This window comes from Terrapene carolina, unplaced genomic scaffold (assembly GCF_002925995.2).
Source record: "Terrapene carolina triunguis isolate 2854851 unplaced genomic scaffold, T_m_triunguis-2.0 Scaffold105, whole genome shotgun sequence".
Lineage (NCBI taxonomy): Eukaryota > Metazoa > Chordata > Testudines > Emydidae > Terrapene > Terrapene triunguis.
Genome location: NW_020664456.1, coordinates 2,014,699 through 2,036,306, shown reverse-complemented (window position 1 = coordinate 2,036,306; position 21,608 = coordinate 2,014,699). Strand labels below are relative to the sequence as shown.

At 45.2% G+C, this 21,608-nt stretch overlaps 1 protein-coding gene across 1 annotated transcript in view; it reads right to left on the bottom strand.

Annotated features, from left to right (window-relative positions):
• The window catches only part of LOC113406570 (cytosolic carboxypeptidase 6-like), a 1,366,737-nt gene that overhangs the window by 125,047 nt on the left and 1,220,082 nt on the right, over positions 1 to 21,608 (bottom strand). The window contains exon 10 of the mRNA XM_029911596.1: positions 11,473 to 11,625. Coding sequence (XP_029767456.1) covers positions 11,473 to 11,625 — 153 coding nt within the window. The remainder of the gene's footprint in view (positions 1 to 11,472; positions 11,626 to 21,608) is intronic.

Here is a 21,608-nt window from a genome sequence, read left to right as displayed (position 1 = left end):
TTACTGTGGCTCTTTGGCAATGTACATTGGTAAATTCTGGCTCCTTCTGAGGATCAGGTTGGCCAACCCTGGCCTATAAGAATGGGCCCTCCCCCACAAGATTCTGGTTCTTCCTGACCACGGCTGGGAAGATAGCATGTCTCACGATATTTGGGGACTTCTGTTCCCAGCTGGAAGCAGGAAATGCCAAGGTGGGCAGCAACAAGAGAATGAGAGAAATTGTCTGACTTATTTCAAGCCTTGAAGTTCACAGTCAGAGAGGGTTCATGGGAAGGTTCTGATTTGCTCTGAACCCGTTTGTTAAGAATGAGATTGGCATAGGCCTGAACCCAAACCTCAGAACCAAAGATCCTCAAACTGTAACAAGCTTTATCAAGTTCTACTGAGATGCCTCATTTTTCTTTCTTTCTACTATTCAACATGAAGTACCCCGCAATACAGCACTGCAATCACATTGCAGGACCGACATAAACACAGCCCACACTGAGCCACTCTCTGAGGATTTAAAGTGTGATTCTACTCAGAAAAAAAGATGGTTAAAAAAAGCACTTTGTTACTGCACACACCGATATTCTCCCTAAGGGGGTCCATTATCCCCTTTTTACGCCAGCACAACTCCTATTAGCATTAATGGGAGATACACCCATGCATCAAGGGGATATCAGAACCTTTCCCCTCTTAAGTGCCTTCTGAGTCATGCCTGCTTAAGTTTGCTGACAAAAACAGATTGTTTTGTCTGGTCAGCAGCCCAGAGCTGTGAAGGCGGGAGCTGTTATGCGCTCCTGTCTCATGCATCATCAACAAACAGCCAAGTTACAGTCTGACTCCAGAATCTCTGTGGCTGAAGGAACTAATGCTGTCCTCCATGGAAGTGAATGCAGCTGGAAGCCAAAATAAAGCATATTTGCAAATAGAGGGTGGATTCACAGACTGATCAATTCTAAGGCCAGAAGGGACCATTATGATCATCTAGCCTGACTTCCTGTCTAGGAAGGGCACAGAACTTCCCCCAAAGTAATTCCTGGAGCAGATCTTTTCGAAAATCACCCAATCTTGATGTAAATATTGAAAGCGATGGAGACTCCACTACGACCCTTGGTAAGTTGTATTTAATACACAGTCTGGAAGCACACTGGGCATAGCACACAACGCAGGAGGCAGCTGGTGGTGGAGCCTGGCGCAGCACGAAGCCTAGTAGTCCGTGTTTGCAGGGTGGCAGCCACTCTTCCTAATTCTTTCCAGTCCTCCAGAATTCCATCAGCGACAGTCTCTGTCTTGTAAGCTGCTGTAACAGGGTCTGACCTCCTCCACCACTGGACTCTGCCAGTGCCTCTATTTCCACACTCCTGGGGGTTTCCAAAACTGTCCCAGTCACCCATGCAAGTGTAACATGCACCCCTTCTGGGATCTAGTTATTAAAACAATGCAGCTCAACAAAACAAAACAGACCTGCAGCAACCTCAAGCTGGGTCTTCTTGTTCGATCAAGGGCAGCCTCATGGGTCTCAGCAGTCCACGGCACCCCTCCTGGGCTATTAGTCCACTGTAGCCTGCTGATGCAGACCAATACAAGGGGGACTCCCTCCCACACTTGTTGGAAGTCCCAGCCTGGCCACCTAAACCAATGCAAGTGTCAATTCCCTTCATCACCCCTCGCATTATCTGTTACAGACTCGTGTCTTCTAATCAAACTCTTCCTCAGGGCCTCCTAATTCCCTCTTTTATTCCTGTCCCTCACTGCAGGTAGCACCAGCCAGGGCTTCCTCTAACTGGAGTTGGAAGCCCCTTCTCCGGTCGTGTCTGACTCTGCGTGCCCTATAGAATCCTCCTTACAGATCTCTCATCTGTCGGTCTCTCTTCCAACTGAGCAGGTTCCTTTCCATCCTGGGCTACCATTACGTGCTGCCTGGTCACCTGACTCATCCATTGGCTGACACCGAACCCATCACCGGGCAGGCAGAAAAGTCGGCACAGTTGGAGTTGAGCCCAGCCTGCCGTAAAGGCCGAGCCCATCCTGTGACGGGTGCTGGTTACGTACATATGTTCTATAAATGCCTCCCAGCCATAATCAGGAAAAGACTAGCTGCTCTTTGTAGAGACGACCTCTGCTTCACAACACGCACCCTGCCGCTGAAGAAGCCAGAGTTGGCATTTTGTAGTATTCTTTTGAGCTGATAATCAATACTGTTTAGTATAGTGCAGCCCTCACTTCCCCTGCTTGTCAATGAAAAAATGAGACACTGCCTCAAAAGATGCACAAGAATATCCTGTAGCAATTGCCTGAGGTTAGCAATACCTAACACAGAGGTATGAAGATCGGAGGCAGGAGGGAGGGCATCCTGGCGGGACACTGACACAAATGACACAAGTTTCGGACACCGCCACAGAGCCAGACAGACAAGAAGGCACAACTACCATAGAAGCAGCAACCTAGATAGAATAACCTGTTGGGAAACTGATAAACCCATCATTAAATGGCAAGCCCACAATTAATTCCAAGGCGTGGATGGCGAGATCACAAGCTGCTCTCAGGCAGGGGCACTGGAAAGCTAAGCTGGGAGACTAGGACTCTGAATCTCAGGATCCTTCTGGGTTCCCCCCTGCTCCAGGGAGGGAATAAACTATGCTGGGTCAGAACCTGGCAGTATCTGGCAGATTTGGGGTGCGGGAGCCAAAGCTCCACCCATTTCCCACCCCTCTGTGCCAGGAAAGGCATGGGAAAGTAGTAGCTCCATGGAGCCTACTTCCCCTCCCATGGTGCGGGCGAGGCTGCAGATAGCCAGTTCCTTCTTATTAAGTCTATGTACTGTGGTAGCACAAGGTGCTGTCCAGCCACACCTAACAGCCCTGTGATGCGGCACTCGCCAGGCCACAATCCGGCCCCAGATGGTTGATTAAAGTAATGGTGACGATCTGTGTAACTGTTACTTTACCAGACTAAGTGCTCGCAATTTTAGAGTAACAGGAAAGCTGTTTCGCCCTCAAATATACAGGATTTCTTCCCCTGGGGTTTTAAAAATAATGCATTTACAAGCAAAATGATAAGAAAATAGCAGAAAGAAAAATAAACAACAACAACTGCATAGCTTGTGGGTGTTTATTTCCCCCCCCTCCTCTTAGTGGAACAGATTAATTCAAAGATAAGCCTCTGGGTAACATGGGGCTGGACTGATTCACTATCATGTGACAGATCAGTTTCATTTGGCCAAGAATCTCCAGAGGGCAGCATTCTTGGGAGACTCAGACATACACTCTCAGAAACATGCAGTTTACAGACTGTTGCCTGGGTCACCACAAACACATCCCCACTTCCCCCTCAAAGTATAGAGCAGCATGTCCAAGGAGCAGTGAACAAAAATGTATCCCAAAGGGGAAACAAATAAATAATGGATATATTTGTCTTCCTGGAAATGCTACTGGTATAAGACAACAACCAGAGCATTCGAATCATTTCTATTGTGTTCTGGTTTTGAGAGATTTCTGGGGAGATCTGTTTGTCTTGCATGATGTTGACAAAGCCTTCCTGAACGCAGCAGTCATTGGTAGTCCAGTGACAAGGGAGTTTTGTCTAAATGACCGAAAGATATGTAGAAGGGATGTATCCCTGCGCTGGACAACCACACACACCTGTTCCCACCCCCCGATCCCATTTGCAGTGCCAACCGCCCCTGACCAACTCCAAACCAACTACCCTTCTGATCCTTTGCTTGGTCCACCACTTGTCTCCTGGGATTAGCCCCGGCATTGGTCCACAGCACTTCCCTCAGTGGTGCCCCAGAATGCAGAGTGATTTCAGAGATGAGTGCTGTGGATCACAAGATTACAGAACAGGGCGTCCAGCATGCGATGGCATTGACAGACTGGAGCAGCTGTCGCTAGCATATGAGAGAAGGCTTGTTGAATGGTGCAGATCAAGGAAGGCTGTAAGGAAGGATAGAGGGATGGATGTGGGGGAGGAGAGAAAGAAAAGAGTTTTATTATCAACATCAGGAAGCAGCTGAGGGACGAGAAGCTCAGATGGAGTGGGTGAATGAAGACTCGAGAAGCAGTGAAGTAAACAGGAATACAGGAGCTAAAATTCAGCTCGCTAATTTAAGTGTGTCACCAGTTTGCCTAACCCAGGGGGGTGTCTCGTGAAGTGAGCTCATCTGGTTTTCAATAAACAGACCAATGTCTAACTCAGGTTGGCCCACCTGGGCCTTACATTCCCACAGTGTGAATCAAGAAGTCTCTCAGTGACCTAAACACAAAGTGTGGTCAGCAATAGGCCCTGACCAGGCCTGCCTTCTTGGGTTATGGTAGAGGGAACACCCTTTTTCCCTCCCCAGGCTTCATCCAGGTACTGCTCTTTGACAGAAGCAACCAGCCCTTTTCATTTGGTCTGCTGGGCCCTGATTGGTTGGCATCTGCTCCCAGCCCTTCTAGCCACTGGAAGACCAAGTCTTGCTGGTTTCACCTGCAGATGACCCTGGAAGGCCCTTCTAGGCAACCCTGAAGTTCCAAAACTTGCTGATATGGACCAGGACATAGGTGATCTGGCTTAGTGGTCAGAGCAGGAGTCATGTTTAGTGGGTGGAGCAGGCATCCAGGTTGGGGAATGAAGCCAAGGGTCAGCACCAAAGTCAACTGGCAGTTACCAGAACCAGAGGGCAAGCCAGAGTCAGAACTTGGAATCGAAGCTGAGGGTCATAGCTGAGGTCAGATAACAAATGCCAGAGCCAAGGATCAAGCCGGAGTCAAGGTCAGAAGTCAGAGTTGGAGCCAGGGCTGGTCACTGAGGATTGGAGGTGATGTGTAAGGACTGGAGGAGAGGCAAGGATCCAGCAGAGAGCAGGAGCATGGTGGGAACAGGGGCAAAGGCAGGAGCCAGGAACAGGGTTGGGTGTTGGAAGCAGACACAAGCAGGGCCCAATGCAGTCACAACAGGAAACCACCCTGCTGCTCAGACAAATGTGCTGTTCCTTCTCCTGGCTTAAATAGTGTAGCTGGACCAATCGGCGGAGCCGAGCGATCCTCCAATCACAGCTTCTGTGGGTGGTGCCTTGGCTGGAGCTATAGCCCGAAGTAGCTTCTCGGCCCACCTGGTTTCAGTAGTCATTGGGTGGAGCCCAGGATGTGGCAGCTGTCTAGGCACTCCCAGGCATGGCTTCAAGACCCAGGACATCATGCTCCTGCCCTTCGTTGCTCAGAGATCCGCTTCCCGGGGAAGAGCACAGCAAAGGAGTGGGATCTCCGGCAGCGAACGGCTAGTATATTGCCATCCCTAGCTGCCTAACTTCTGGCATCCAATTTTAAAAATGGTGGCCTCAACCTCTCTGTCCCGCAGTTGCCTCACCTGTATGATGGAGATAAAAGGCACTGCATTAGTCCAGAGTATTGCTAATCAGGCCCAAAGAGCAGGCAGATCAGCTGTAAGACTGGCTGGACTGATTCTTAATTGTTTATGTGCTAAATATGAATGCCACACCGAGCTCAGCCTCTGGGGAAGACTGTATGGTCTAGTGGCTCGGGCACTGGACCTAGAACACAGGAGAGATGGGTTCTGTCCTCTGATCTGCTGTGTGACCCTGAGCAAGTCACTTCACTGCTGTCTCCCTTCCCACTCTGTGTCTATCTTTTCTATTTAGATTGTAAAGACTTCTTGGCAGGGCCAGTCCGTCACTGTATTTGTACGGTGCTGGGCAGAAGGGGGCTCCTAGTTGTTACTGTAAAAAATAATGAGAAATCGGAGTAATAATGTAGCCATTCTGCTCTGAGGAACAAGGTGAGCGAAGGAGGGGAGAGACGTCAAAGAAATAGAAAGGATTTGGGGTGTCACCTATTCACGGTGTTGCTACCTGAACACTGATCTTTGACCAAAATCTTTTTCTCATTTAACAGCCAGAAAAGCAATCCATGGGAGACAATAAAACCATTACAGAGTGGCGCTGGTTGTTACTTTTAACTGAAACAGAGACAACAGATGGTCTCCTTTAATACTGTCACAAAGGTCAAAATTAGCCATCCCTAAGGCCAACATGTTCTTGAAATGCTCAAGTGCTTGTATGTGGGCCGTTATGACTAAGCCACTCTCCAGAATGAGAAATGTCCAACTAAGAACACCACTCCAAATAGCGCAACAATTCCTATCTATGGATAATGTGTAATGCGTTCAGAGATGGTGTCAACGGCTGCTCATAAAACCGGATTCGTCAGCCGTTTCAAAGGAGTCTGTCAGCTCTTTCTATTATAACTTTGGAAGATAATATATTTATGCTGTTGTTTAAAAATATCTTTCTAGATGCTTGAAAATATAAAAGCTTTTCCTACCAATTCTGAGCTTATTTCCTCTACCGCAGCCCAAGTAAATCTGACTTTTACATATTGGTCTCAGAGGAAAACTTCATAGCTTTTCTCTGCCTGTTTCCTTATTTATGCAGCAGCATCCAGGTGAATGCCGATGCAGGAAGTGGGATCTGCAACCACAAGCTAGTGCGGTTTTGGTGAGACCTACAGAAACAGTCGCTGGCTTTTCATTTTCTCCTGGCGGAGGCTCTTTTTGGAAGTTGTTAAGAATATGGAAGATATTCCCACATTTCAAGACAGCCATAGTTGGGAATTAAAATACCTACTGATACCTTTAAAATGGCATTAGTTTCCAAAGAATTTGTAGCACTTTACACATTATTTATTGTGTAGACTAATTAATCCTCAGAACTCCAATGAGGCATGCATTTTTTTTTTAATCTCCCACTTAGCAGATAGGGCAGAGAGAAGTTAGGGGACGTGCCTGACGTCATGCAAGTGAGTCGGTAGCAGAGCCAAACACAACACTCTCATCCCCTGCTCTAATCTCTACACCACTCTCCTTCATATGCTGTCATTTAAATAAAAAGGCCTATTGGCAAGGATAGGTGAAGAAAGCAGCCATGCATGAAATGTGCCCTACAGTATATTAATGGGAGATTGCCAGACAAACCAAACAAGGCCTTTGATCGCATCATCTTAGGCTTGTTGTCTCTGCTTGTTTGCATCTCACTGTGTGCTTGCTGCCAGATTCCCAGCTGGAAGGGAAGGATTTGCTTTCCGTAGCCCACTCTGGACTCAGCTGCAATCATGCAGAGCATTGAAAAAAATCCCATTGAACCGGGATTCATTCTGAACGCGTAAAACCCAGACAAATGACTGCGTTCCCAAAGTGAATCCCATTTCACAGCAACTAGGTTATTAGTGTGGAACGCCATACGAGTAGCCTGCATTCAAAAGCCCTCTGCATTATTAATAGAATATGAGCTTTTGACATCAAAGGAGATCCATTATATATGCTAAATGGTGGCAAAAATTGTACCCGCACTTCAAAACCTTTTCAGTTCTTTGTCCCTGGTAAATCAATCAAGGTTGACAGACGCTTTAAGGAGAGTAATCGTTGCAATGATCCTGTCAATGGATAACATAATGGAACATTGTCTCTGTGCTGTGTGAAGACATGGAGCTAGTCAATTATGGACAACACTTCACGCAGCCGCCTGCTTTCACGTGAAGTGCTGCTGTTGAAGTATTAGAATCCCAACAAATGTCTGCAGTGGCATACAATGTAAAATGAGACCTGCTGAAGCTTTGGAAAATTAATTAGCAACAACACTGGCCTATTCCCACACTTTCAAACATCGGCCTGATAACACTAACGATGCACTTCCCCCGCCTCTTGGAGCATTCAATGGACTGTATTTACATACACAATTTTTAATCTCCAACACTTTCCCCCCGCCCCTTCAAACACACAAAACTCTCAAACCGAGGCGTCTTTTTATATCTTTTATGCAGCGATCCTAGCAGCGGAGTCAATGATATTTCCAACGGTTCGCACAACTCCTACACATGCAGCTGAAAATGCTACAGCTTGGAGACTATTTCATTTGGAAAACAGTGGCAACTTCCGGTGGCTCCTTTAAATGCATCCCCTTGGTGTTTTCAAATCCGCAAGCATTCCCATTCACATCTAGATACGTGCATATCAATACACATTCTGCTCTATGCAGAGATTAATGCTTTGGATTGAGGACAGGGTATATCCTCCAAATGAAACAGGAGATCAGTGGGCTGAAAAGCCCGCCTCTGAAGTTGAACAGCAGCGTAGCTATTGTTTGGGGACCTGCCACTGAACCGGTTCATTGTGCTCCCTTGTATGACACATTGGCTCGCACTGCAAACAAACCCTACGCTGCATTAAGTGACACAGCAACTACATAGGTTGGGGGCGCTGACACTACATAATATATTGCCTGCCAGCAGCACCAGAATGAACTGCAGTGGGCTGGGAGCCAACATGCGCTTTCAGCTTCCAGCTACCACCGAACACAAACCTACGAGTCAGAGGGGGAGGCAGCGTTTTTTATTTAATTGTTGGCACCTATTTCCTACATTCCTTTTTAAGGGAGAGTTTGGACTAATTTCCCTTGTTAACAGAAAGAACCTGTCACACACACATGTTAAGTCTCCAATTTTCTGTCCATTTTAGGGACTGTTACGTCACTGTAGCATCTGAGCGCCTTGCAGTCTTTAATGCATTTAGCCACATAACCTCCCTGCGACGTAGGGCAGTGCTATTCCCCCATTGTACACGTGGAAAACTGAGGTACAAAGAAACAAAGTGACTTGCCCAAGGTCTCACAGGAAGCCTGTGGCAGAATCAGGGCTTCAACCCAGGACTCCCAAGCCCTATATTATTGCCCTTTGGGGGCAGGGGATGGATAGCTCAGTGGTTTGAGCATTGGCCTGCTCAACCCAGGGTTGTGAGGTCAATCCTTGAGGGGGACACTTAGGGATCTGGAGCAAAATCAGTACTTGGTCCTGCTAGTGAAGGCAGGGGGCTGGACTCAATGACCTTTCAGGGTCCCTTCCAGTTCTAGGAAATAGGATATCTCCATTAATTCTCCCCCTCCCCCCCCAAATACTGAGCCATCCTTCCTCTCTCGCAAAGGAGCCTTCAAGAGTTAGGCACCCAACTTGAGGAACTGGGTGCCTAACCCCCTTAGCCTCCTTGGAAAATCCCAGCCTACTTTATTAAGCACCCTCAAGTCTAATATGTATTTGAAGGGGTAAACTGGGACTGTGGTACAGAGAGGTGAAGCAACTTGCCCCAGAATTTTTACAGGGTCCTTGACAGCACCATGAATAAATGCCAACAGTGCTGATGCCCAGTCCCCGTTCTCCATGCTTCCCACCAAATGTAGTCAACACACACCTGGCAGTGCTTTTGGGAAGAGAAGAACTGGCCAAGACTTTCTGCCATTCCTTGCACCTAATCTCAGCCCCTTTCCCTTCTTATCTAGCGTTGGACTCTGCTGTTCTGTGCTCTGGGACTTCTCCTCCAAGGACATCCTGGAATGCACAGCGTGCCTAGAAAAGCCCAAAACTACAGCATGCCCTGAGTGTGTCATATTAGAAAAACACTAGGGAAGCAGCTGAGAGGTGATGGTTAAAGGCTGCCTGGAACGGGCAGCTGGACAGCGCTACCAGGCCAGCTGCCACTGCTGATAAACCTGCAGCGAGCGTGGAAGAAGCCTGTTCACTAGAGAGCAATCAACGGGAAAGTGGGGGGAAGAAGGCCATAAGGCCCTGAGGCTCCCTCCCTATTAATGAGGGAGAGGCGAGGAGCTGTACCAGTCAGACAGCAGTGTAAACACACTGAACCCAAATTCTTGAGGCAGAGCAGGATCCCTTTTGAAGCTCTCTCCTGGCAGAGCTGGAGAAGATCGTGAAGTCCCACCCCCAATGTGGAGCAAACCTGCTGGACATATATCCTGAGAGGCAGCTGGGCCACAGACACTCTCGTGTAGGTCGGTGCTGGCTGTAGAGATTCCCTTCTGAGAATACCTGCCAGCCCAGGAAGGGCTTTCCCGATTCCCATTTAGAGTCCTCCTAAAAGGAGAAGTGCTGCCTGAGAGGGGAGTAGGTGGCAGCAGTAGGAAAGAATGTACCGAGACCGGGTCCTCAGAAGAGCCAGCTAAGAATCCAAACATTTCTATGCTGATTCTCCCAAGTTCGAGGTTCACGCATCACTAGTTTAAACAGAGGACCTCGAAATTTGGGAGGGATTAACAAGCTTGTCTCCCTAGTCCTTCTGCTGGTATACACCTTGGCACAACTCCATCTCTAGTTCTCTCTTGTCCGCTCTGTACTTCAAAGCAATTACAGACAAGTCTCTATTACGTGAGACCACGAGAAACAATTTCTGCATTGCTCCTTGATGGGAAAACTTTGGGCTGGCATTACTGCCATCAGGAAAATGGCCTTGTTTCTGATCACCTCGCTTCCAGTCCTCAGACTTGGCTGCTCTTGTCTCTGATGCAGTTAATGCGTTGTTTTCCTGAAGCCAAAGGTGGGAAGCTCCTACCCTTTCCCTCTACCCTTCTGCCCCCGAATCTCTCACTTTGGTTAATTGAGATGGCATTATGGAGACAGGGAGGATGCGAGTGCCACACACCAGCTGTCATGTCATTCACAAGGAACCCCCGCTCATACCACAGAGCTAGAAACATAATGTGTGGAGGGGTGAGGGAGGGAGAAAACAGAGATTGAGGAAATACAACTGTGGTCAATGAAAGGAGTCAGAATATGACAAACTAAAACAGATTTCTGCTGAGAACCGAAGCCTCCATCCTCTAGAATCCTTCCCTCAGTCTAGCTAAAAATGCGACTGATATCTTACAGAGCTGCTCAAAAAATTTCTGACTAAATGGTTTTCCATTGAAAAAAGCTGATGCCAAGAAATCAAGTTTTTTGTATGTGAAAATGTATTAACATGATCAACATTTCCAACAGGAAATTATCAAAGCATTTCATTTTGACTTTATCATTGTTTACTTTTATGAATATATAATAGTTGAAACTTTTTTATTATAATGTAACATAAAAGTCAAAATTATAAAGCTCTGGTTACTTTCTGCAGACCTCAGAAAGCTGTGAAGCTCAAAACCTTGTTCCCTTCCACCAGAGAAGTTGGTCCAGTAAAAGATATTACCTCACCCACCTTGTCAAAGTTAAAATGAAACATTTAGACTTTATCCAAATGAAATGTTTCAATGAGGTTGGAACAAAATAGTTTAGAATATTTCATTTTGTGAATAATAGTAATTCCAAGATTTTGACTTTTTGTCCAAATTTGGAAATCTTGGATTTCCGGAGGGACTGAAATTCTGTTTTTCAGCCTGCTCTAACGTCTTACAACCTTACAAGTAGGATGACTTAGGCTGATAATATTTTGTATGTGGACAACTTTAAGATGTATAACCACAACATACAACTTGGAGAGAAGGGGTTGTGATCTCCACTGGTAATTGATGGAAAAATGGTGACAAACATATTGTCATTAAAATTTGAAAATATTTCATGCTTCACATTAAAAACAAAATTCATAGACTTTCATTAAGCCTCACATTTATCTTTTTTTAAAAAAGGAAAATAAAAACAAAATAAGAGAAATGTTGCTTACAAACGAGAAATCTTCAGCATTCTGACAGAGTAGCTTGGGGAAAATAGCCTGTCTTTGAAATCTTTCTTCCTCTTCGAAGATGTTCCCATACATGAAGCCATTCATCATGGTGGAGTGGGCATGGATGTCAATATAGAACTCCAGGCTAATTTTCTATTGAAGAGACAGACAAACAAGCAAACATGAGATAGACCACAAAAACATTTTAAAGGAGAAGCCGGTGTTAACAGTAAGGCTGCCATCCTTAAAACCATATAGTAGTTGTAGGGTCTGCATAATCAGAGAGATATGCTGGCTATATTGCTTTGATTTATGCAAACCTATCCATGCCTCTTTGGCTCTTCAAAACTGGGGTTGAAATCTTGCAAACAAATGTGCTCTTGTGGGATTGTCAGTATATGCTGATCCCCATTGGGGTGGAAATATCCGAGTCTACTAACTCTCTAAACACTAAGGAGGACCCAATGCAGAGAAAAAGGCAGAGTGCCCTCAGTTCTGACCTTTCTTTTCTCTGCTGTTTGTAGCCCCCTGTGCTTCTCTTCTTCATTGTACTCCCTAAATGGCTAGCAAGCTTCACTCTCCCTACCCAACTTGATTCCCCTGTGTTCCAGGTGTCAGCCTGACCATCTAATGACAATGCAGTCCACTTCCATGCAAGGACCTTAGTTTGAGGTCAAAGTCTCCAGGCTCCATTGGGAACCCTCAGAAGTGCTTTGCTCAGCCCCTTAGGGAGGGGTTGCTTTGGGTCACTCTCACGTGACACATCCTGATTTGTTTTTCTTCTCTTAAATGCTCAGATTTCCAGGCCTCAAGTGTGACATAAAAAGCTAGAACAGACTAGAACTCCATACACAGCCCTCCAACCCTCCTGAGCCAGAGGAAGAGATCCTGCAATACAGGGACTTGGGTGGTGAGAAGCATGGAGCATTACTAGAAGACTCCCTGCCTATAAAATGGACCATAGTAAAATCTCACAAGCAGCCAGAGTCTCACATTTAAGACCAAAATGTTTATAATACCCAGTAATTTAGTTACAATCAATACCTAGGGCCAAAATAATGACCTTACTCTTCAAGTGCATCTCTCATTGATATAAATGGGATATCAACAGCCAATCATATAGAACACTGTTATAATATATGTAGATTCCTGATCCCAACACAGCACTGGAGCGGCCCTACAGACATAGGTTACCCTTAATAGTAAACTGCAGGCAAAAAAATTGCTGTGAATATACGCTGATAATAATATTATAACAAATCCACCCAGGTCTTCACACTTTTCACCGTGCTGCACAACATGGGGCTCCTAGGAACTTCATGGTGATAAAATTCAGATCTTCCTGCTCCAAGGGTGAAGGCCCCCTTACTGGAGCTAAGGGGAAAAAATTCTGTTAGCACTATAGGAACTGTAACACTCAGCTACGTAGTCCTGCCACTATCCAGTACCAGGTGGTGGTACGTGAATATACCAGCCAGTATAGTACAATCCATAAATATATGTAGTAAGTTTAGGCAGCATATAATGTATGCTAAGCTTGCTAAGAATACCTGCGGCTGCCGAGCAGTATCTAGGCGGACACTGCATTACAAGACAGTCCAATGTAATACAAAAGCATTTCACGTGACACTAGTGGCAGCTCTCCTAGACGCTCTCTAATGAGGGAAGAACATAATTTGGCATGTGATACTAATATGATTCAGATTTACTTTCCCTTGGCAGTAAACCAATGCACAACCCACAATGACTGTTTAGTTTAATTAAACAGCCAAGAGAGTAATATTGCATCTTATTAAGCCTCTCCTGTGTTAAGATGCTAGTTAATGCAATATCAATAGGTGACTATACTACATAGAAAAAGGAGTACTTGATTGCATTTGACTCTAATATAATATAGTTAATTGTTTGCTACTGCCAAAACATTATACTGTGCTGTAGAGGACCAGCTTAACAATAAAAGGACACCAGCAATTCAGAGTTATACTATGGAGAGGAAAGATTAGCATATATTGTATGAAATATCAAGCAGCATTTTCCTCGTTAGAAAAAATCAGTTTCAAACCATAAAGAAATTAACAACACTGGAGCATATTACTTTCCATATGATAATTTCCCCATCAGAAAGAAAATCTGATGCAATCGGATACTTCTCAGCATTTCATAATAAAATACTGTAGCACATTATAATAGTAGATTTGTAATGAGTGAATTGACATCTAAGAGGATTTATGATCTAGATATCTAAGGTATTTCTAAGGCCTCTTCTACATTTGTATCTAAGTGCCATACAAATTTAAGATACATAAGAAACCATAACCTAAATGGTGTTACTTCCCTTCATTTCTCCACCTATGGGTGTGCATTAAAGTAAGATTTAGTTGTAGAGATGGGATTGTGTTGTCATTTACACACACAGTTCTTGGAGGAAGACCCTCAAACATGCCTCATATTTGGATCTAAATTCAGTCACCTTTGGGTTCTTCTGATAATGATCTTATCTATGGATATAGGATACCCATCTACATGTATTTGAAAGTCCGACATCCATGGAAGCAAAGGATTTTTTTTAGTTGGTCTAGCAGGCTGTAACTAGGAGCAATAAGTTAATATAAGCAACATTTAGGCTGACCTCCTGCATGACCCAGGCCATTGAATTTCACACAGTACTTCCTGCATCAAGCCTATAACTTCTGGTTGACCTAAAGCACACAGTTAGAAAAACATCCAACCTTGATTTAAAAGACCTCAAGGGACAGGGAATCTACCATGACCCTAGGTAAATTGTTTCAGTGGTTAATTACCCTCACTGTTAAAAATTAGCAGCTTATTTCCTGTCTGAATGTGTCTAGTGTCAGTTTCAGCCACGGGATTTTGTTATGCCTTTGTTTTCTAGTTTAAAAAACCCTTCACATGAGGAAGGATTTCTGATGGTAGTTACTTTTCGACCACAATCATGTCACCTCCTTAACCTTCTATCTGAGAAGTTAAATAGATTCTGAAGTCTCACACTGTAAGATGTATATCATTTAATCCTGTACTGGACGGGGCAAAGAACTGGAGTATAAACTGGCAAGTGTCTTGAGATAGGCACCAGAGTCTAGGGCCTGGTCTACACTAGGACTTTAATTCGGATTTAGCTGCCTTAATCCGAATTAACCCTTCACCCGTCCACACTACAGAGCCAGTTAATTCGAATTAAAGGGCCCTTTAAATCGATTTCTGTACTCCACCTCGAACGGAGTAGAGCCTAAATCGATTTTGTTAATTCGAATTAGGGTTAGTGTGGACGCACACCACCGAATTACTGTGTTTAAGTTAATGGGGTAGTGTGGCCGCACACCACCGAATTAATGTGGTTTAAAACCGAATTAAGGTGCTTAGTGTGGCCGCGCACAATCGAATTTATACAACCTGTTTCCCAAATTCGAATTATCTAAATTCGGATTAATCCTGTAGTGTAGACATACCCTAGGAGGAAGAGTGCTAATATTGCACAATTTAAAAGAAAGTGTAATATAGTTGACACAGCGGCCTAGAAGTCACTCAGTTTCATTGTCACAATAGTAAATTAATCCCTGGTGTATCTCTGACGCAGTCAAGGGAGTTACAGCAGAGATGAATTTAGCCTCTGTCTCTGGGTGCGGTGGAGTTGGTACTCTCCTCTCACCTTTCCTTGATCTGAGTATAACCTGCTCTAAGCACCCATGAATCCTGAACCCAGGGCCGGCGCTTCCAGTAGGCGACCCTAGGTGGTCGCCTAGGGCAGCAGGATTTAGGGGGCTGCATTTTGCTGCCCGAAGTGCCCTGAAGACGCAGAGTGGAAGGACCCCCGCCGTCGAATGCTCAGAGGAGGAGCGCTGCCTCCTAGGGTGGCAAAAACCCTGGCGCCGCTCCTGCATGAACCACTGCCTAATATCACTTGCACCTTCTGAAGGCATTCCGTTTTTGTGACTTACACACACGACGCAATAAGAATACCGAACTATTATAAGGCTCTTTTAATCCGTAGGTCTATGTGTTTTACAAAAGTGGTAAGTAGCATCATCATGTTACAGAACTGGACCCTGAGGCACAGAGTTGAAATGACTTTCCCAAGTTTACACAGCAGGCCAGTGGTAGAACCAAGAACATATCCCAGCTCTCCTGAGATCCAGTATAGTACGCTAGCATAGTATTATTAAAGGGTATTCCTATCTTCTCCCAGTCTCCTGGATAAAATAGAAGTCTTCTGAGGAACTAGAATTCTCTTGGGATTCTGAAATTCCTTTTTTTTAAATGATCAAGCCTGCTGCATTCATGTCACCACCTTCTAAGCACAGTCATGTGATTAATTAAAAATTTTCAAATAATGCTTTTGAAAAATATAATGAGATTCAGCAAATAAATTATCTGATGGGCAAATAATTTAAAAATATTAATCCAATATCTTGAAATGTATCATATAAGTTATCTAACGAATATTATTTAACCAGTTCTTCTTGTGATCATATCTCATCTTTGTCCCTCAAATCCATATCAAATCCATCTCCATCCCACACATCCCAGTCCAAATCTGCAGTAGCCCATCCTATTCAGTGACATGTTACACATTGCTATAATAATTGCCATTTACAGGAACTACTCCCAGATGGTGATGCATGAGCAGAACGATAGTTCAGTGTTTCACATCTCTTTTCTTCTGAATCACGTTTATTATTATTTTATCAAAGGGAAACATCTTGCACATTCTCCATTACAAAGTAGATTCACTCACAGCATTGTTAATATAATACAAATGTTCCCAGTAGAAAGATTCTCTTTGTTCACAGGCACAAAGGAGCTGCCCTGGACTTACAGTGGACAATGGCAGCATAGATAATAGATAATACTTACTCCTGCCATGAGTGCAGGGGACTGGACTAGATGATGTCTCGAGGTCCCTTCCAGTCCTATGATTCTATAGTTACTGTGCTGTTATACTCAATCATTTGCTATGTCCCAAACTGTGGAGGGCCAGTTTGGAGTTTTGTTTTCCAACTGAATTAAGTTGTATTCCCTAACTATAATGATCTCTCTCTGTCTCTCTCTATATATATATACACACACCCCTCTACCCCGATATAACGCGACCCGATATAACATGAATTCTGATATAACACGGTAAAGCAGTGCTCCGGGGGGGCAGGGCTGCGCACTCCGGCGGATCAAAGTTCGATATAACGCGGTTTTACCTATAACGCGGTAAAATGTTTTGGCTCCCAAGGACAGTGTTATATTGAGGTAGAGGTGTGTATATATATATATCCCAAAGCACTTTAAATACAGGAATTGTTTAGAGACGGGTAGAATTTTTCAGATGAAACTTTTTTCCTCCAAAAACTGCAGATTCGGGTGAACTGAAACATTTTGTGAATTCACATCAATTTTGCCAAATTGTTTCAATTAATAAAAAAAACCTAAAACAGTGAAGCACATCATTTCAACATTTCCTAAATGAAACCTTTTGATTTTTTTATTCAAACCAACTGTCTGTTTAGAAATTTGCTTCAATTTTATTTTAAAAACCTTTAAAAGAACTCCAGACCTAAAGTAAACATTTTGTTTCAGGCTGACCAAAATGTATAATTCAATCCCAAACTCTTTTCCCCTGCCCCCAACATTTCAGTTCACCAAAAAATTTCCATTTTGGGGTGCCCTAAAACAATTTGTTTTAAATTGGTGAATCATCCAGCAAGCTGAAAAATCAGTTATTGCGCAGTTCTAATGGTTTCTTCCATTCCTGACACATAGCAACTTCTCAGGTGTAATGCTAGCAGAAAAACTATACACTTTTAAGATCGGAGGTGAAGAATACAGAATCAGTCTGAAACTTCAGCTAAAATTTGCTTGGAGATTTAGATGTAATTACTTGAATGGGCATTGGCTAGGACTCTGGAGCTAGCACTGACCATCTTGCCAACAGTGCTAGGAGATCTTTAGTGGCCATGAATGGTCAGGACCTCTGAAAGATGAATGGAACACTGGTCTTTTGAAGTTATTTTTTGGAGAAAAGATCCCTGTGAGCAATTAAAACCAATCCAAAATGGATTGTACAATCTGTGGGGCATCTGTACAGCACTTGGCTCAATGGGGCCCAACCTGGTTGTGGTTTTTAGACTGTGTCCAATATAAATGTTTAATAATAATAGGAGAAGAAGGAGAAGGAGAAAAAATTTAAACGTGGTCCAAGTCCTTACATTTGCCTCAAATGCTATGTAGAAAATAATGAACGGCCAAACTTTTCCGGCTGCCATCAGCTGTCATTTGAGAGAGTTACAAGTTACATTCTGCTATACGATATTCAACTCCTCACTTACTCCTTTACAGGTAGAATGCTAAATGATTCAGATTCCTTATAAAAATCATCTAGCAATTTAATTCCCTCGAGTGTCTTTTCTTGGTGCTGACAATAAGTGGCAGAGATTTTCTCTCACTTGCTCTTTTTTTTTTTTAAAGTAAAGCTTTAATTACCTATGAGAAAGGCTGACTCGGCTTAAAGAGCTAGAGAAAACAAAGAGACTTCTCTCTGCGTCAAACCAGGAATCCTTTGGAAATAGTTGGAATCACTTGGAGGGAACACCGCTTCATCTCCAATAAGAAATTAAGTGTTTCCTTCCTTTAAAAGAATGGGCTTCACCTCTTCTTGCTCCTGACAGCAGGGTAAATGAGTGAGTAAGTTGTTCTTTGCTCTAGACTTCATTTGAACCCCTGCTAACATGACCCATGCTGTAGACAGATATCCTGGGTCAGCATAAAGTTTCTGGCAGATATATATATGAAATAGAAGGAGAGGGGTGTCATAGGAAGAAAGCCTGAGACGTAAGCCCTTGTATTAGAAGCCTGATATGAGGCAGGACCCGCTCACAGAATTTGGCAAGAACAGGGCTAATATTGCAGAAATACACATTTCTAAGAAGTGCTAGTTACAGAGTGTTCATGCAAACGCATCCCGATATCAAATGGTACCAGCACATCCCAATATCAAGCATGGTACAAAAACATTTCCCAAGAATAACAGGAACACACTGACCCCCTCCTAAAAGATAAGGTCAGGATAACAGTACATAATAGACATGTATTAATTGAACCAACATGTACAAGGTGATGGGTGATAGCTAGCCACGTCAGGGGGCAGTAACTACCTATGTCAAAGGTGCAGTAATAACTGGTTTTTATCAGGATATAAAGATGCATCTCAGAGGGAGTATTTTTGTCTGGCCTAGGGAGAAATGGAAAATCCCGCCGTTCACTGAGCTGGTCCATTATTACAGGCATACATGTATTAGTGATCCGGTAGAGTCTCCGGGATACTAATACCGTGCTTCATAGACAATAAACCTGGCTGGGTGCCTTCATCCCTTAACGGATCTTGTGGTCATTGGGTGGTTCACTCGAGGTCTGCCATGCCAGCTGACTGCACAGGGCTCGGGCGGCACACAGGGGGAACACACACACACACACCCCTATCAACATCTAGCCACAGGGGGGAGAGGCAAAAGAAGTCAGGGATAAAGAATAAAAGCATGTGTCCATTGTCAAGGCACCAAACAGTCAAAGTAACAGAGAAGCTGGAATTTGGTGCATGTTGCTATTAAAAGGACGTTGGGAAAATAGATTCTTGCTTTTTTGCATTTTTATTTCATTAGTTGAATGCCTTTGGAAGGTCAGTAATTAAAGGACCAAAAGAAAAATGATATTAGTAGCTCGTGCTGATATGACCAAAGCTAGAGTCTGAACAGCGCAATTATGATTCTTAAGGAAATAGATTTTTTTTAAAAAAAATCAATAAAAGCTATAATAAAAGGATAAATGTGCAGTGAGCCCAGAACATTGGCCACTAGAGAGGCAAGTGATGCAGGGAAAAGCCAAGCCTGTCCACCAGCTGTCACTTCAATATGGATTTTATTAATTCTCTGGTATAGCAATTCATTTAGAAGTAGCGTCAAAGAGCTTCCTTCTCCCACACAGATCACATGCTGGGGAGGGGGAGGAGGGGGAGGGCAGGGCTGCCCAGAGGATTCAGGGGGCCTGGGGCAAAGCAATTTTGGGGGCCCCTTCCATAAAGAAAGTTGCGATACTATATTCTCGTGGGGGCCCCTGTGGGGCCCAGGGCCTGGGGCAAATTGCCCCCCCTCTAGGCAGCCCTGAGGGAGGGAGAGAGATACCTCCTGTCATGCATCATACAGGGATTAAAACCACAGCTTATCATTAGCAATGCACAAAGTAAAATAACATCCCCAGCCAGCTCCGCCACTGGTGTAAATTGTCACACACAGGGCCGGCTCTAGGTTTTTTGCCGCCCCAAGAAAAGAAAATTTTGGCTGTCCCCCGTCCCAGCCCTGGGCTCCTCACCGCACCCCCCTGCTGCCCCAGCCCTGGGCTCTCCCCACCCACCCACACCCCCTGCCGCCCCAGCTCTGGGCTCCCTCATTCCCCCCCACCATTGCCCCCCACACACACCTCCTGCCGCCCCAGCCCTGGGCTCTCTCCCCCCCCCCCCCACCTGCACCCTGCTTCTGCCTTATGCAGCAGTGTGTCTGGCGCTGCGTGGAGCCAGGCATGCTGGTCTGAGTGGCACGGTAAGGGGGCTGGGGGGTTGGAGAAGGGGTAGGAGGTTCCGGGGGGGCAGTCAAGGGACAGGGAGCGGGTGGGGGGGTTGGATGGGGCAGAGGTTTGGGGGGGCAGTCAGGGGCAGGGAGAAGGGGGGTTAGATGGGTCAGGGGTTGGGGGGGCAGTCAGGGGACAGGCAGCAGTTGGATAGGCATGGGAATCTCGGGGATTTGTCAGGGAACAGGTAGGGGGTGGGGTCCTAGGGGGGAAGTTGAGGCGGTCTCAGGAGGGGGCAGTTGGGGACAAGGAGAAGGGAGGCTTAGATAGGGGGTGGGATCCTGGGGGGCAGTTAGGGGCAGGGGTCCCGGGAGGGGGTGATCAGGGGACAGGGTGCAGGGGGGGTTGGATGAGTTGGGGTTTCTGTGGGGGGCAGTCGGAGGGGGTGGATGGTGGCAGGGTGGGGCTACCTGTGGAGTGTCCTATTTTTTGAATGTTAAAATATGGTATCCCTGCCCTTCCCAGTGCAGCTCTCCATTCATAGCAGGCTGCAGCATGAGGTCTCAGCTACCTCACTCCCTCCCCCTCTTTCCTGTTGGTAGTGGCCAAGGGAATGCTGGGAAATGTAGTTCTTTCCCTGCACCAGGGCTGGCTCTGTAGGCAGGGAGCTAACCAAGGAACTACAGCTGCCAGGGCCCCCTGTTGGTTCTCAGCTCCCATGCTGGATCCCTGCCACCCCTGCAAATGGGCTGCCCCAAGCACATGCTTGCTTTGCTGGTGCCTAGAGCCGCCCCTGCTCACAAATCCATTTATTTCAAGCAATGGGCAGAGCAGTTTCACTGAAATCAATACAGCTAAGACAATTTACATTAGCTGGGGATCTGGCCCTCCAAGTTTCAGAAGAGTTAGAGAAACTCCCACCAGACTAGGTCCTATGCTAAGCACCTCCTTTAGTCTAGAAACCCCACAATACAAAATTCACAAGACCTCCAGAACTTCCAGCTGTCTCTGGACTCCAGAGAGAGAATACAGAATAGAGAGAGAGAATAGTCTATTTTCTGTTACACTGGTACCAGCAGGAGCCAGAATGTGCAGATGCAACATAGAAATTAAACAACAAAAATAAGAAAGTTAGCCACATATTTTCAAACCACTGGTGAGATGTCTGGGTTCATGACATGGGCATGCAGCCATGAAAGCTTATGCTCCAATACTTCTCTTAGTCTTAAAGGTGCCACAGGACCCTCTGTTGCTTTTTACAGATTCAGACTAACACGGCTACCTCTCTGTTACTGAAAATGAAGGGCCTTATTACAGACAGATCCTCCCATTTCACTCACATGGACAACCTCCTCCCATTTGCAACCACATGCACCACCTCTTCCATCTTCTCCTATTCATCATCTAACAAGTCACCTTCCCCCCTTCACAATCATGCAACATCCCACTGGCAACTACAGCAATTGTTCATTTTTGACTGTTTATTGGTGGCTCATGTTTCTACCCCTTCCTCTGGAAACAAGGGGAGAAACGCAGCCAAGATGCCCACACTAGGAGCCACTGGTACATAG